Source organism: Petromyzon marinus, unplaced genomic scaffold (assembly GCF_048934315.1).
Source record: "Petromyzon marinus isolate PM22_M1 ecotype Great Lakes invasive population unplaced genomic scaffold, UKy_Petmar_22M1.pri1.0 PM_Scaffold_57, whole genome shotgun sequence".
Classification (NCBI taxonomy): domain Eukaryota; kingdom Metazoa; phylum Chordata; class Hyperoartia; order Petromyzontiformes; family Petromyzontidae; genus Petromyzon; species Petromyzon marinus.
The window spans coordinates 53,235-69,247 of record NW_027423579.1 but is presented as its reverse complement, the minus strand read 5'-3'; the positions used below and the strand labels follow the sequence as shown (position 1 = coordinate 69,247).

The 16,013-nt window shown below is 55.9% G+C and overlaps 1 protein-coding gene across 3 annotated transcripts; it reads right to left on the bottom strand.

The window, feature by feature from the left end:
• Positions 1–960: 960 nt before the first annotated feature.
• Positions 961–14,787, bottom strand: LOC116949672 (IQ domain-containing protein E). 3 transcript variants are annotated; one of them, XM_032967234.2, is made up of 21 exons: positions 14,579–14,787; positions 14,106–14,186; positions 11,777–11,822; positions 10,685–10,819; positions 10,275–10,409; positions 9,851–10,038; positions 9,247–9,297; positions 9,048–9,118; positions 8,510–8,582; positions 7,862–7,911; positions 6,887–7,104; positions 6,666–6,724; positions 5,289–5,401; positions 4,718–4,807; positions 4,497–4,608; positions 3,951–4,235; positions 2,888–2,911; positions 2,706–2,771; positions 1,766–1,866; positions 1,536–1,579; positions 961–1,234 (listed from the first exon to the last, which is right to left on the bottom strand). In XM_032967234.2, exons 1-21 carry the CDS (start codon positions 14,609–14,611, stop codon positions 1,188–1,190), a joined length of 2,022 nt encoding a protein of 673 aa, XP_032823125.2. In that variant the 5' UTR covers positions 14,612–14,787; the 3' UTR covers positions 961–1,187. The 3 variants fall into 3 exon arrangements, with proteins under 3 accessions (XP_032823125.2, XP_032823126.2, XP_032823127.2); XM_032967235.2 differs by having other exon boundaries at positions 6,887–7,101; XM_032967236.2 differs by lacking the exon at positions 14,579–14,787 and adding an exon at positions 14,430–14,551.
• Between the last annotated feature and the right edge of the window lie 1,226 nt (positions 14,788–16,013).

Below are 16,013 nucleotides of genomic sequence, written 5' to 3'. Positions count from 1 at the left end.
CCAAAACAGTGGATCCCAAGCTGCTCACAAACCGCCCTCTTCATTGAAGCACACGCGGGTCTCCTCATCAGTGAACAAACTCCTCATCACTCATCCCACTTCGGGGATAACCCATCACAGCATCGATCTGAACCCCATGTGCTTGGAGGTCACAGAGGTGGCCAGGATAAAGGTGATGTTGATCTCCTACTCAAATAAGCATCGAGGAAATGGTGCCCCTCTTTCTGTCTACAGCCCTGAACCAATTGTGAAATTTCACATTCCTATGGCAGGTGCGAGTCTATGCATAGGCAACCACTACTGACTTAAGTGCTACCTAATTTTTATCGACCTCGGAGGCATGATGGTTTGAGTCACTCGAAGGTGGTGACGTGATTCAGCGGTGACGCATTGATCACTTGTTGCAGAGGTTCACGGTTCGAATCTGACAGGCCTTCCTGGTTATTACTGTGGGTGTAATAGCCACAGTAATAGTCGTAATGCTGCGCACTTCCCGCTTCACAGCGGATGTTAAAGATCCCGTGATGTCGTTCGCAAGAGGAGGCTATTGTGTGCCGGCGTTGGGGTCCAAATTTGCCAAATTTAAAATTTACGCCGCAGATTACTCGATTGGGATTATAAAGCAGCAATCAACGTCTGGTAGCAGACGAATGCCCGACATCTATCGTGCAAATGAGCTTCATCCTGGTCTCTTGACTTCTCACCTGGTTAAACAAACTCGACTTAAAACGTTTAACTAGGGTGTCCACCGGGCCGTGTTTGACCTTGCATCTGTGTTCGGGTGGCAGGAGTTCGTTTGTGCCGAGATCTGCTACCGGTGTTGTATTGAACTTTATTGCACAGGACTGCACCGTGTCCATAGCCCAGGGCCGACTGGGAAACACGTGTCCAGATTCACTCTGTGGAGGAGACAGCAGCTCCACAGAGCCAGAGGGGAAAGACACAATCCACACACGGAGAGCAGCGAGAGGAGCGGAAACAGCCAACTCAATTTATTTGGAATGTGACTCTCACCGCCAGTGCAAACGCAATCCGATCAGCATCACACACCCTGTCCAATCATCACCCGCAATCGGCGTCATCACCAATTCACCGAGGACTCCGCGGTTATTGCACCAGAGAGTGGGGGGGGGGCCCTCACACACGGGAGGAGCGGGGGAAGGGGTCAGAGGGGGGGGGCATGGCCTTCACAGTGCCAGCCGCGCAGTGGTCGCCACCGTATCCACTGCATAGCCTGCACACGGCACAGCACACCACATAGCACAGTGCAGTGCAAACCACCTGGCATAGTACACAGCACAGGACAAAGTGCGCTGCATAGCAAGCAAAGCAGGTTCCGATATCGCAGCACACCCCACCACGCTGCTCCCACGCACCTGCCGGGCGTGCGGAGAGCGAGAGAGCGCGCGTGCGTGCAGACAGCACGCGTCTCAGCGTAATGGGGAGTCCAGGATGAGTGCGAGGTCTTTGTTAGCGGTGAGCGACTGGTGAGTGTTAAACGGTGGAAGGATCGTTGGTGTGGTTGTGTTCCTCACCGGTTGGCGACGGTGTGAATTTTGAGGTCGGCTCGGCCTGGGCTCTGTCCATAAGAAAAGGAGTGCAGAGAGATCAGACGGGGCAGGGCTCATCATACCAACACAATGGATCATCATACGATCACCATATCAGCACCACCATCATCATACCATCATAATACCAACACAAGACATCGTCATACCATCATAAGGGAAAGGTGCACGGCACAGGAAGCCTCCTGATTGGCTACCTGTTTTCCAGCTGGGCACGCCTTGCGATGTGAGCCCTGACAGCCGATTGGATGAGAATGATGGATGGGTCTGCCCCCTCCTCTGCGGCGTAGCCGGGGCCCTGGAAGAGAGGAGGAGCGGACCGTGCGTGAGGGACCCTCCTCTCATCCCTGCACGTCACAGCCAATCACAGCCAAGCGGGGCTTGGTCTGAGCTCCCGAGAACGAAAACAACGGGAGGACTCCGGCTATGGCACTATTCAGCGCGTTGACTCTGGACACAACCGGCCCGGTGGCTCAGTGGTAGAGCGAGCGGCTGGCAATCGGAATGCTGCGAGCTCACATCCTGGCTATGGGTTGACTCGGCCCATCATCCTTCCGGGGTTGATACAATAAGTACCACTTTGTGGGTAAGTCGACAGTGAATTGCCCTACGGACATACTCACCCCTGCCACAGGAATGAGGAATTTCACCAGTGGCTCAGGGCCGTAAACGGGAGATGAGCACCAATGCCTCACTGCTCAATTGGAGATCACTTCGACTTGGATTACAACATCGGAGCGTGCAGGGTCTCCACTTGCCGAGCACGCGGTTGCCCGTGGACGCATCGGCGTCCCACGCGCTCGTGGGCCTCCTCCTGTGGTCAGAACGGCGCGAGGGTCTCGTGCGCACCGGCGTGTGCAGCGGTTCGTGTGCTGCGCTGTGAACCCGGCGACCCGAGACAAATTTCCACTCGCGGGCAAAAAAAAAATATCATGATTATCTGAACCAGTCTTGGGGCCTCCCCTAGGTTGACTCAGCCTGAAACGAGTACCTGGTGCAGTATGCAAACATTACACGAGGCTTGAAGAGGCCGGGAAGTGCGGTTCTGGCCACACCAGCCCCTCGTGTGCCGTGCTGGTCTTCATAAGTGCAGCTCGCTAAAGGCTACACGGGGGACCTTTGTGTTTGTGCCGCTACCTGCTCAATGAGGAGGCGGCGTCGAGTTCCGTGGCTTCGCATCACAGACTGGATCAGCTGTGCTGCCTAATGCACACATACACACATGGCATGAGTGTTCACGCAAGGCATGCACACACAAGGTATTAACACACACAGAATGTGTGTACACACAAACTGCATGCACACACGCACACACTCACCTCGTCGATCTCGTCACTCTTCTCCTGCAACACAAAGCGAGAGCCATGCATGAGTAATGCACACCCCCAGCTCCACCCACACCTAACTCCCACCCACGCCTCACTCCTACCCGTGCCTCACTTCCACCCACGCCTCACTCCCACCCATGCCTCACTCCCACCCACACCTCACTCCCACCCGCGCCTCACTCCCACCCACGCCTCACTCCCACCCGTGCCTCACTCCCACCCACGCCTCACTCCCACCCATGCCTCACTCCCACCCGTGCCTCACTTCCACCCACACCTCACTCCCACCCGTGCCTCACTCCCACCTGCGCCTCACTCCCACCCACGCCTCACTCCCACCCGTGCCTCACTTCCACCCGCGTTTCACTCCCACCCACGCCTCACTTCCACCCACGCCTCACTCCCACCCGTGCCTCACTCCCACCCGCGTTTCACTCCCACCCACGCCTCACTTCCACCCGTGCCTCACTCCCACCCGTGCCTCACTTCCAGCCACACCTCACTGTCACCCATGCATCACTCCCACCCGCGCTTCACTCCCACCCGCGCCTCACTTCCACCCACACCTCACTCCCACCCGTGCCTCACTTCCACCCGCGTTTCACTCCCACCCACGCCTCACTTCCACCCACGCCTCACTCCCACGCGCGCCTCACTTCCACCCGTGCCTCACTCCCACCCGTGCCTCACTTCCAGCCACACCTCACTCCCACCCGTGCATCACTCCCACACGTGCCTCACTCCCACCCGCGTTTCACTCCCACCCGCGCCTCACCCCCACCCGCGCCTCACTCCCACCCGCGCCTCACTCCCACCCGTGCCTCACTCCCACCCGTGCCTCACTCCCACCCGTGCCTCACTTCCAGCCACATCTCACTCCCACCCGTGCATCACTCCCACACGTGTCTCACTCCCACCCGCGTTTCACTCCCACCCACGCCTCACTCCCACCCGCGCCTCACTCCCACCCGCGCCTCACTCCCACCCGTGCCTCACTCCCACCCGTGCTTTACTCTGACGATGGTGCCATGGTGAGAGTGCGTCCCCCCCTCACCTTATTGCGGTGGCGTCGCCACTGCCGCTGGATTGCCACAGCTGCCTCGGCTCTCCTCGCCCGCTGAGCGGCACCGCTCCGTCCACTTCCTCGCTCGGGACTCGCCGAGCCCGGCCGCGATCGGCTGCCCCTGTCCGACTGTGGAGAGCTGTGCCGTGATTGGCCGCTCGGTCTCCGCGAGTCCGTAGAGCTTTGCCTCGATTGGCCGTTGCATCCCTGCGAGTCTGAAGAGCTGTGCCGGGATTGGCTCACGGTGCCAGCAGTGGCGGGGCTTAGGTCGCGTTCCTGCGAGACGAACGAACCGGGGGTGATGTCGCTGTGGGGTCAGGGGGCGTGAACCTGTCTCCCCCCCCACCCGTTCCCCTCATGGCTGTTTGTGAACCTGAGGTCATTTGAATAAGGGCTCTAAGAGGTAGCTCTGTGATATTCGCTTCCACGGGCCGCTCCCTCACACGGAGGGAGGGCTGCACCGCTCTTGAGTGAAAAACCAAATGTAACGTGGCGAGTTACTCTGAGCAGCCATTGTGTCCCGAGCTGAGTACACACCGCTCTGTGTTTCCGCTCCTCCCCACGTCTCCGCTCCTCCCCACGTCTCCGCTCCTCCTCAAGCTCCCGCTCCACACACCGCAACTTTTCTTGAAGAGCCCGCACCTCCTCTCTGTGCAAGGCCAGAGGACAGCGCGCACATGTACACGCACATACACACACAGACACGCACCAGCCCCTCCACACACCCCACCTACGCGCGTCCCTGTGTCTCCTCTCACCGCATTTGCTCCTCCGCGTGTCGCACCGACAGTCGCTTATTTTCCACTTCCAGATCAGAGGTTGCCCGCCTCAGCTTCTGGATCTCCTTGCTGTCAAAGACAAAGAGTCCCCATATAGCCTCAACAAACTGTTGGGGCAATGTGCTGTTAGCGAGCACCTATGAGGGTTCGTACGTGTGTACGTGTGTTCAAACACTTCTATACGTGTGTGTGTGTGTATATACGTGTGGACACATGTTTTCACGTGTGTCCATGCGTGTGTGAATACGTGTGTGTACACATGGGAAGTGGTGGCGCAGTGGTTAGTGCATCGCATTGGCCAATATCGGTGACAATTATCTGAACCGGTCCTGGGCCTCCCCTATGGCGACTCAGCCTTAAATTAGTACCTCGTGAGGTGTGCAAACATTGCCACTGGGGAGACAAAGGTGGGCACGCGTGGTGTTGGCTACACCAACCTCCCACCGTGTGTCTGCACCGTGCCGGGCCTTCATAGGTGCTCGCTAACAGCACTCGCCCCAACAGCGTGTGCTAGGCTACATGGGGTTTCTTTGTCTTTGTGCACACGTACTCCCTCTGGGCGAGCTCTCCTTGCAGCGCACGCCTGTCCTCCTTGAGACGCCGCACGGCGCCATGCAGACGCACCGCGTCCTGCCCGTCCTCACCACCCGCACCAGCAGCACCCTACACGCACAAAGACAAAGACCCGCCCCCTCCACGTATAGCCTTGACAGACTGTTGGAGCAAGTGCTGTTAGTATGCACCTATGAAGACTGGCCAGCAACCATGCCCGGCCACCTTTGTTTTCCCAATGCTAATGTTTAGCGCACCAGGTACTCATTAAAGGCCGAGTCGCCCTAGGGCAGGCAGGCCGAGGACCAGTTCAATATTCGTCACGATGTTGGCTATGGTTGGCCAGGTTCAATGCGCACTGCACTAACCGGTGCAGCACCGCTCCATATGGAGACCAATACCAATACCCGCCATTCGTGGCGGGTATTGGTAGTGAAATCACCACGGCGCTTGTGCCAGGCTATGTGCATGTTAAGGCCACGTGAACAGTCAAATGACCGCTGGCAGGAGGTCACGGGACAGACCCAGGTGGCACGGGTTGCCTGACTGAGATGACTGGCTCCTGCACCACCTGTGCCCTCTACTGTGCCAACTTGTTGTGCATTGCTCCTCTGCCGCCTGTTGGTGCTGGAGGGCGACTGCCTCCAACTGCCCATTAGCATCCTTCATGAGCCTCCTCCCCAGAGGCCGATTTTAACACTACTGGTACAAGTCATTGGCAAGTCCACTCACCTCCACATCCTCCTGTACCACATCACTCCATCTCTTCTCTAGCCTGTGCAGTGCCCGTTTAGCCCCCTCTATGTGGCCAAACAGAAGCTGCTTGGGCATGCGGTGGCTGGGCATGCGGGCTACATGACCCAGCGAACACAGCCTTGCCTGCCGGAGGAGCTCACCGATGGGACTTAGTCCAGATCGTTCAAGGATTTGTGAGCTCCTCACACAATCCAGCCTGGTTAAACCCAGAATGGATCATAGGCAGAGGATAGAGAAGGGAGGGCATGGCCATGGCCGACAAAACCTGAAGCTTCGTGTGGAGCGACAGACCAGAGAGCTTCCACACAGCGTTACGCAGCTGATGAAATAATAATCCCACTCGACTGATGTGGAGTAAAACCTCTGCTGTCAAACCGGAGCCGGCCATGAGTACCCTACCCAGGCATGGAAAACTCTCCACTCTCTCCTCTGGTACAGCCATCAAAGACACACACACACACAGATACACACACACACACGTGATGTCTGGCAATGACCGAGGTGACCAAGAACCCTGTTCAACCACCCAGAATAAAGAATGTGGTGAGTGTGGAATGTTTAGTAAGGAGAGTGTGGTGAGTGTGGTGAGCACGGTGAGCATGGCGAGTGACGGGGTCACCTCCTCAAGCACTGTCGCGCGGCGAGCCGATACGGTGCGGTTCCCAGCTTCGCGTGGCACTGAAACAACAACAACAACATTAACAACAATCAAGACTGCCAGTGATGTAGTGCTGAGCAGTGCTGGGCGGTGCTAAGCGGTGCCGAGCGGTGCTGGGTTGTGCTGGGTTGTACTGGGTGGTGCCGGGTGGTGCCGGTGATGCCGGGTGGTGCTGGCCTGACCGGGCTGCTGCTGCTGCTGCTGCGGTGCGGTGTTGCCACTGGTCCCCGCGTGTGGCCGTGCTGGCGGTGGTACTGGCGGCGGAGCTGCGTGTGCGATGCTGAGCTCGGAGCGCAGTCGGGCATTGTCCTGCTGCACCAGCGCGTGCTTCTCCGAGAGGCGGCGCAGCGCGGCACCCAACGCCTCCTCCTTGTGCCGCCCTGCAGCGCCTCCTTCCCTACTACAACCAACACAAGCAATCGTTGCCATGGCAACAATGCCACGGTAACCAATACCACTGCCATAGCTCATCAATCAATACAACCACGACAACTGCAAGGTTGCATTTAGTGTTGAAAAGTTAGCAGGAATGGTGACGTCACCCTGCTGCTCTATTTAAAGACCGGGAGCAAGTGGAGGGCTTCACCATTCTGGCAAATTGCCCGATGATGCTGGATGTAATTACCAGCGAAACGTCGTACTCAAAAATTGAAAATGTTGTGGATTCACTCTTCAACACACCGGTGGGCTAAAGTAGTCAACTTTTTTTGCTGATTGGCCGTGTCGGGTGGTGGAGGGTTACGACACATTTATAAATAACGCGATCTAACCCAAAAACGTTTATTATGAGGAATGTATGAGCTTGTCGACTTTGTTTACATTTATTTTGAGTTACTTGCATACTTAGTTACTCGCTTCCACTTTAACTTGCTGACTCGCCCCTACTGGACATCTGTGAAACAGAGTTTTATATCTTATCGGATTCCTCTCCAGTCTAAATAAAGATAAAAGATTCTGACACCCAATAACAACAATTACAACGACCACAACTAAACAATTGCTACAAGCCCATCAACCACAATAACTGAAACCACCACTAAAATAACTCAACAACAACAACAATCACTGCAACCACCAGTGCCGCGACCACCAAAACTACGACCCAGAGGACCACACGCTGCATGCGTCCATCTCGCCACGTCGCCCACTGTACGTACTTTGCTGGGGTCAGAGCCGCGGCAGCAAGCGCCTCCCTCAACCGGTCGATCTGCAGAGAGAGGGCACCGATCCTCACCCATCCTCAACCATCCTCACCACCATCATCATCCTAACCACCATCACCAGCATGTTCATCTTCACCGATGATCATCCGTGTAGTCTTAACAGATTTTAGGAGCAAGTTCTGTTAGCGAGCACCAATGAAAGCAGGCACGGCACACGATGGGCTGGGTGGCCAGCACCACGCCCAGCTGCCATTGTTTCCCCAGTGGCGATGTTTACACACCGCACCAGGTACTCATTTGAGCCCGAGTGGACCTAGGGGAGGCCCAAGACCGATTCAAATAATCGTCACTGGTGTTGACCGTGAGCGGGAATTGAACCCCGGGTTGCCGTGTTTGTAGCGCAGCGCGCTAACCGCTGCACCACCGTTCCCCACACCAGCAAGCTCACCACCATTGGAGGACGAAAAGAAAGACAGAGCGAAGGAGAGGGAGGGAGGGGAAGCAGGAATATGTCACAGCCTTTAAGTCGATGTTTAATCCCGTGCTGCTGAATGGAGTCCTCCAATTTATTCGGCATTTCATGTCAAATTAATTGGTAGATAAATTGTTTATTTTGTGCAAGAAAATGAGGGAGGGAGGGACCTCCAGCAGGTAGGTCTCCGCTGCGACGCGCATCTCCTCCAGGCTGGTGCAGCGCACATCCTCCCGCAGACGCCTGGGTCACGCGCATCCAGCATATGAGCATCCAGCACACACGCACGCACGCACACACATGGGCAGACAAACACGCAAACACATGGGCAAAGACACATGCATGGGCACCACACAGGTGCAAGGGAGGCGGGAAGAGAAGGGGGCGGGAGTAGGGGGGTGGGTGTAAGGGGTGGTGTAGGGGGGTGGTATGAGGTAGGAGGGGTGCAGGAGGAAGGGGATCAAGTTTCAAGTTTATTTTGCGTAACCAGGTGAGAACTATAGAAACCAGCATAGATTCTCATTTGCAAGAGTGACCTGGGTTACCACAATGACAAAAGCAATAGCATAACAAGTTCAGCAATGAAGCAAATATAAATCACAGAGGATTTGAGTGGAGAGGATGGTGGGAAGGAGGGAGGGAAGGGGAGGGTGGCTGGTAGAGGGAGGAGGAGGAGGAGGCGGTGGTGGCCGTGGCGATGTTGCTCACGTCAGCGCCGTGTCCTTCTCCCTGCACTGCTGCTCCAGCTTGAGCACCCTCTGCTTGAGGCCGTTAATCACCTGGGAGACGGACAGACGGGGAGGGAGAGGGGGCAGGCGAGGTGACACTCGGCCACTCGAGCAGGGCCACCGTCTGAGTGCGACTGAATGGTTTCGTTAATTGGGCACGATGTGTCTGGCAGCCTCACCGCTCCGGACTCCCTCTTGCGGTCAACCAGGCTGCGGGTGAACTCCGACCCCTGGTCATCACACACGGCACACTTGTCAGTGGAGGTGTGGGCACCCACAGGTACACACGTGTGCGCGTGTGTACCTGCGGGTGTGTGTTATGTGTGTTTGTGCATGTGATTGTGTGTGTGCGTACGCACAGGCACGTGTGTGTCTGTGTATAGTTGTCTGTGTATCTGCATCTAATTGTATGTGCATAATTGCCTGCGTCTTTGCGCAGTTGCATGTGTGTGTGTGTCTGTGTGTAGTTGTGTGTGTGTGACTGTGGCGAAAACACAGCAATTTGGCAGTGGGGAGCACAGGTGGTGCATCTGTCAATCATCTCAGTCAGTCAACCCACAGCACCTGGGTCTGTCCCATGAGATCCTGCCAGCAGCAAGCCTTGCACACTTCATGTGACAGCCTCAGAGTGCACCTAGCCTGGCACAAGCATCGTGGTGACACCACTGGCAGGTGGCAGCTGTTGTTGTTTGTATCTGTGTGGATGCGTCTTATAATTGTGTCTCCCTCTCTCCTTCTCCCCGTCTCCCTCTCTGTGCACGTGTCACCGAGTCTCCTCCAGACCTGCGCTTGTGGCATCAGCAGCTGCTCCAGCTGCTTGTCCTTGCGTGCCCCCTCGGCCTCGAGGCGCCGGGCTCGCGTGCGCGTCGTCTCCAGCGCCGCGCGCTCAGCTGTCAGCGCCTTCTTCAGCTCCAGGATCTCGTCGTACATCGCCTCACGCTCCTTGTAGTCGGGGGTTCCCGGCACGTAGCCTGCGCACACGCACGCACACATGCACTCATCCCTATAGGGCCATCTAAGTCTCACCGTGGCCTCTCAGAGGCAGATAGACATAGAGACATACAAACACTTGCACACAAACACAGACATACATACGTGTAGACGCCACACTACACACCACACTCACAGTTTGCACCACATCCCCTATATCACACAAAGACAGACAAGCAGTGTGACGGTGTCACAACAGCGCTGCCGTGGTGCCCACCGGTGTGAGAAGAGCGCGCGTGCCGGGGCCTAGTCATGCCCAGCGCCTCTCTCAGGTAGTCAGGGACTCCGCTCCCCGTGCCCCCCGCGCCCCCCGCGCTCTCGAAGCCCGGCCTCTTCAGGGACTGAGTGAGCCCTGCGTGTGTCACACGTGCGCACACGTCACAATCGCTGTCACGCGCGGTGCAGTCTGTGGGAACGACGGGCTGGTGGCAATGCCAGCCAGGGGTTAGCGTGGAGGAGGGTTAGCCGAGGGATTGGCACGGAGACAAGCAGGTGGACTCAGATGTGGACTAGCAGGTGGGCTAGCAGGTAAACTATGGTAAGGACTATCATATGGACAAGCAGGGGAACTAGCAGGGGGACTAGTAAGGGGACAAGCAGGAGAGGGGCCGCCGTGGGCCGGCTCACCATTGCCCTGGCGGAGTGAGTGCAGCCACATCTGCCGTGGTGTCCGGGTCCCCATGGGCTCGGCGTACGCGGTGACCGAGCCGGGGAGTGAGCGCCAGGCGCTGCCGCGAGGGACTCCACCCTCATAAGGGGACCCTGAACCACAACAACAACAACAACGACCCAGCAACACAAGACACGCCTCACGACGGCGTGGCAACGGCAGATACGTGGCAGAACAACAACCGCCATTTGCCGCCAAGTGGAGATGATGTCACCATGGCAACTGTGCCAGGCTAGGTGCACCCTGAGGCGACGTGAAGTGTGAAAGGCTCACTGCTGAAAGGTCACAGGACAGACCCAGGTATTGTGGGTTGACTGACTGAGATGATTGATAGATGCACCACCTGTGCTTTCCACTACCAACTTGCTGCGTTTTATCTGCACGGTGCTCCGCTTGCTGTTGTGAGCGTCGCCCCTCTGCCCTCATAGTACAGTGCCATAACCACTGCGCAATCATAAACAGAGATCCGCTATACAGCCCTTAATGGACTCTTGGGGCAAGTACTATTATCGAGCACCTATAAAGGCTGGTACGGCACACGAAGGGGTGGGTGGCCAGCTCCACAACTGGCCGCCTTTATCTTCCAAGTGGCGATGTTTACACATCGTACCAGGTACTTATTTGAGGCCGAGTCGACCTAGGAAAGGCCCAGAACCAGTTCAGATATTTGACACTTATAATCGAGAATCAAACTCGGGTTGTCAGGTTCGTAGTGCAGTGCACTAACCACTGCACCACCACTCCACACAACAATCATAAACACACCCATTCACACGTACAATCATACTCACACACGCACACAATCATACGCAGACTCCCATCAACGAACCAATATCTAGACCAGCCCTTGACCTCTTGAAGGTCAATGAAGTCTTAGCTGATGCAGCGTGCGATCATCCAAACTGTGGAGACAAAGGCGGCTGTGGTTCTGGCCACACCACCTCCTCATAAGATCGCAAAGCCAGCACGGGGTATGTTCTTTTGTTTTTCATACACACGCCCTTGCAGAGTGAGAGACAACCAGGCTGAGCGGCGCAGGTGGAACTTACTGGTGGACTTGGACAACTTTTTGCTTCCCTTGGTGGACTTCTTGCTCTGAAAAGTAGCAAAGGAAGAGTTCGTGGTCAGCATTCGACATCACCTACAGATAGACAGGCAGGCAGTTAGAGAGACACACACAAAGACTAAGATTCTCCCCGTGTAGCCTTAACAGACTGTTGGGGCAAGTGCTGTTAGCGAGCGCCTATAAAGGCCAACACGGCACACGAGGGGGTGGGTGGCCAACACCACGCACGGCTGCCTTTGTCTCCCCAGTGGCGATATTTACACACCGGACCAGGTACTTATTTGAGTCTGAGTCGACTTAGGGGAGGCCCGGGACCAGTTCAGATAATCGTCACTGGGTGTTGGCCATGAGCGAGAATTTAACCCGGGATGCTGGGTTCGTGGCGCAGCGTAACTCTAGCCGCTAAACCGCCACTCCCCACGTAGGCAGATAGACACACAGGCAGAGAGACACGCAGGCAGTCAGATACACAGGCAGAGAGACACACAGGCAGAGAGACACAGGCAGAGATACACACAGGCAGAGAGACACACAGGCAGAGAGACACACAGGCAGTCAGACACACAGGCAGAGAGACACACAGGCAGAGAGACACACAGGCAGTCAGATACACAGGCAGAGAGACACACAGGCAGAGAGACACACAGGCTGTCAGACACACAGCCAGAGAGACACAGCCAGAGAGACACACAGGCAGAGAGACACACAGGCAGTCAGACACACAGGCAGAGACACACAGGCAGAGAGACACAGGCAGAGAGACACACAGGCAGTCAGACACACAGGCAGAGAGACACACAGGCAGAGAGACACAGGCAGAGATACACACAGAGAGACACATAGGCAGAGATACACAGAGAGACACACAGGCAGTCAGACACACAGGCAGTCAGACACACAGGCAGACAGACACACAGGCAAACATACACACAGGCAGATAGACACAGCCAGAGAGACACACAGGCGGAGAGACACACAGGCAGAGACACACACAGGCAGAGAGACACACAGGCAGACAGACACACAGGCAGATAGACACAGCCAGAGAGACACACAGGCGGAGAGACACACAGGCGGAGAGACACACAGGCAGACAGACACACAGACAGAGAGACACACAGGCAGACACACAGGTAGACAGACACACAGGCAGAGAGACACACAGGCAGAGAGACACACAGCCAGAGAGACACAGCCAGAGAGACACACAGGCAGAGAGACACACAGGCAGTCAGACACACAGGCAGATAGACAGAGCCAGAGAGACACACAGGCAGAGAGACACACATGCAGTCAGACACACAGGCAGAGAGACACAGGCAGAGAGACACACAGGCAGTCAGACACACAGGCAGAGATACACACAGGTAGAGAGACACACAGGCAGAGAGACACACAGGACACACAGGCAGAGAGACACAGGCAGAGATACACACAGAGAGACACATAGGCAGAGATACACAGAGAGACACACAGGCAGTCAGACACACAGGCAGTCAGACACACAGGCAGATAGACACAGCCAGAGAGACACACAGGCGGAGAGACACACAGGCAGAGAGACACACAGGCAGACAGACACACAGGCAGATAGACACAGCCAGAGAGACACACAGGCGGAGAGACACACAGGCAGAGAGACACACAGGCAGACACACAGGTAGACAGACACACAGGCAGAGAGACACACAGGCAGACACACAGGTAGACAGACACACAGGCAGAGAGACACACAGGCAGAGAGACACACAGGCAGACAGACACACAGGCAGACACACAGGTAGACAGACACACGGGCAGAGAGACACACAGGCAGACAGACACACAGACAGACAGACACACAGGCAGACACACAGACACACAGGCAGAGAGACACACAGGCAGACACACAGGTAGACAGACACACAGGCAGAGAGACACACAGGCAGAGAGACACACAGGCAGACAGACACACAGGCAGACACACAGGTAGACAGACACACAGGCAGAGAGACACACAGGCAGACAGACACACAGGCAGACAGACACACAGGCAGACACACAGGCAGACAGACACACAGGCAGACACACAGGCAGACACACAGACAGACACACAGACAGACACACAGGCAGACAGACAGACAGGCAGACAGACACACAGGCAGACAGAAACACAGACAGACAGACACACAGGCAGACAGACACACAGACAGACACACAGGCAGACACACAGACAGACACACAGGCAGACAGACACACAGACAGGCAGACAGACACACAGGCAGACAGACACACAGACAGACACACAGGCAGACACACACAGAGACTTGTACCTTGAAGGAGGCTCGGCGCAAGTTGGTGGCGGGGTCGGGCGAGGGGGAGCGCGAGTCGAGAGACTGCAGGTCCACGTCTCCCTGCGGGCGGGCGAACACAACACGCGAGCCCGACTCGCTCGCTGCTAAACCCTCTCTCTCTCCTCGCCCTCACCTTAACCATCACCACCACTCACCACACTCCACTCATCTCGCCTCACTCAACACGCCTCGCAACTCAGCCTCATCTCACTCTTATCTCTCTCCCCTCACCGTCTCCTCGTGCGCAGTTCTCACCTCATCCTCACCTCACCTCATCCTCCCCTCCCCCGCGCTTCTCCTCACCTCACACTCCTCTCTCTCATCCCCGCACCCCGGCCGCTACAACTCATCACGCTCCGCCGGGCCTATGCCGAGACGAAGCCTGCGCTATTGCCTGGTCCCCCCGCCCGCCCGCCCGCCCGCCCGCGCGCCCGCCCGCGCTGCCTCAGTACCGCGCGGCCCGGCTCCCCGGTGCTGCTCGGCATGGCTGCGTCTCCTCTCGTCCTCGGGCGAGCGAGATTAAGAGTGGGGGGAATGATGATGATTATGATGATGATTATGATGATGGCAGTGGAGGGGTGGAGAGCACCCGAGGAGACAGCGGAGAGATCGTGCGGGTGGAGAGAAGCAGAGGGAGGGATGGTGGGGGGGGTAGCGACGCCGTTACCCCGGGCGAAGGTAAACAGCCGCTCCCTCCCCTCCCTGCCCGCGAGGCGACCCCCTGGGGGACCCCCCTGGGAGGGACCTCGACCCCGGGCGAGATTTGGTGCAGGGGAAGGGATTGTGGGCGAACAACAGAGCCCGGAGCTGCACATCAGCACGCATTGGCCGAAAGGGTGAGGGTGGGGTGGTGAAGTATGGTCAAACAACCCCCACGACAGACACGCACACCTGTCAAGCCCTGAAATTATCAGTGCCCCCCCTAGCTTATTACATAACAATTTAGATCCTTATTGATCCTTATTATAAATCTCAACGTTCATCCTACAAAGTCCCATCGCTAGGGAGAAACACAAAGAAATAAATGTTTGTTTATTTGCCCGTATTGAAACTAAAAACTAAATTTCCCTGTACAAGAATACGGGTTAATATTTTTGGGTCTTTCGGTAAAGTCACGTAGATAGGGTCAAAGAAAATAAAAATAAAAACTACCGACGTTTCGATCGCAACACAAGCAATCGTCATCAGGAGAAAAAAAATATCGGGAAAACTGCCGAAGCAGGCTGTTTTTAAAAGTTTTAAATGGGTGTAGCCCAAGCGGTCGTAAACGAAGTGGGCGGAGCTTGTGATGTTAAAGTGAGAAATTTGCATGTCAATGTAAGATCGCAGAGCCACCTCCACGACGAGGGCGCGGAGGTGGCCATTGCATTGTGAGAGATTAGCATGTCAATGTAAGATCGCAGAGCCACCTTCACGACGAGGGCGCGGAGGTGGCCATTGCATTGTGAGAGATTAGCATGTCAATGTAAGATCGCAGAGCCACCGCCACATCGAGGAAAACGTGCAGCGGCGGCTGCGTTAGTGTGAGACATTTAACCTGTTAATGTAAATAAGACATTTGACCTGTTAATGTAAAACCAGAGAGTCGAAAATAACTACTAACATCGGAAGGTAGGATGGAAACATCACAGCCAGTTATGACTTAAACTGGTTAATAACGTCCTTCCAATGATTGTACCCATCTTCTCGGTTGAAATTGTGTCTGTGTGTATATTTATGGATGGCTTCATGAAAGAATCTTTGTTGATAGCCAGTGGGCTTGCACTGTTGGTAGTACCTTAATCTTAGAGAAATCAATTTCGTGTGAGCCCACCACATTAAAACAATGGTCAGCCACGGCCAAGGTATTGGTCCGACCGTGTTCACGAACACGGTTCGAGACATGTC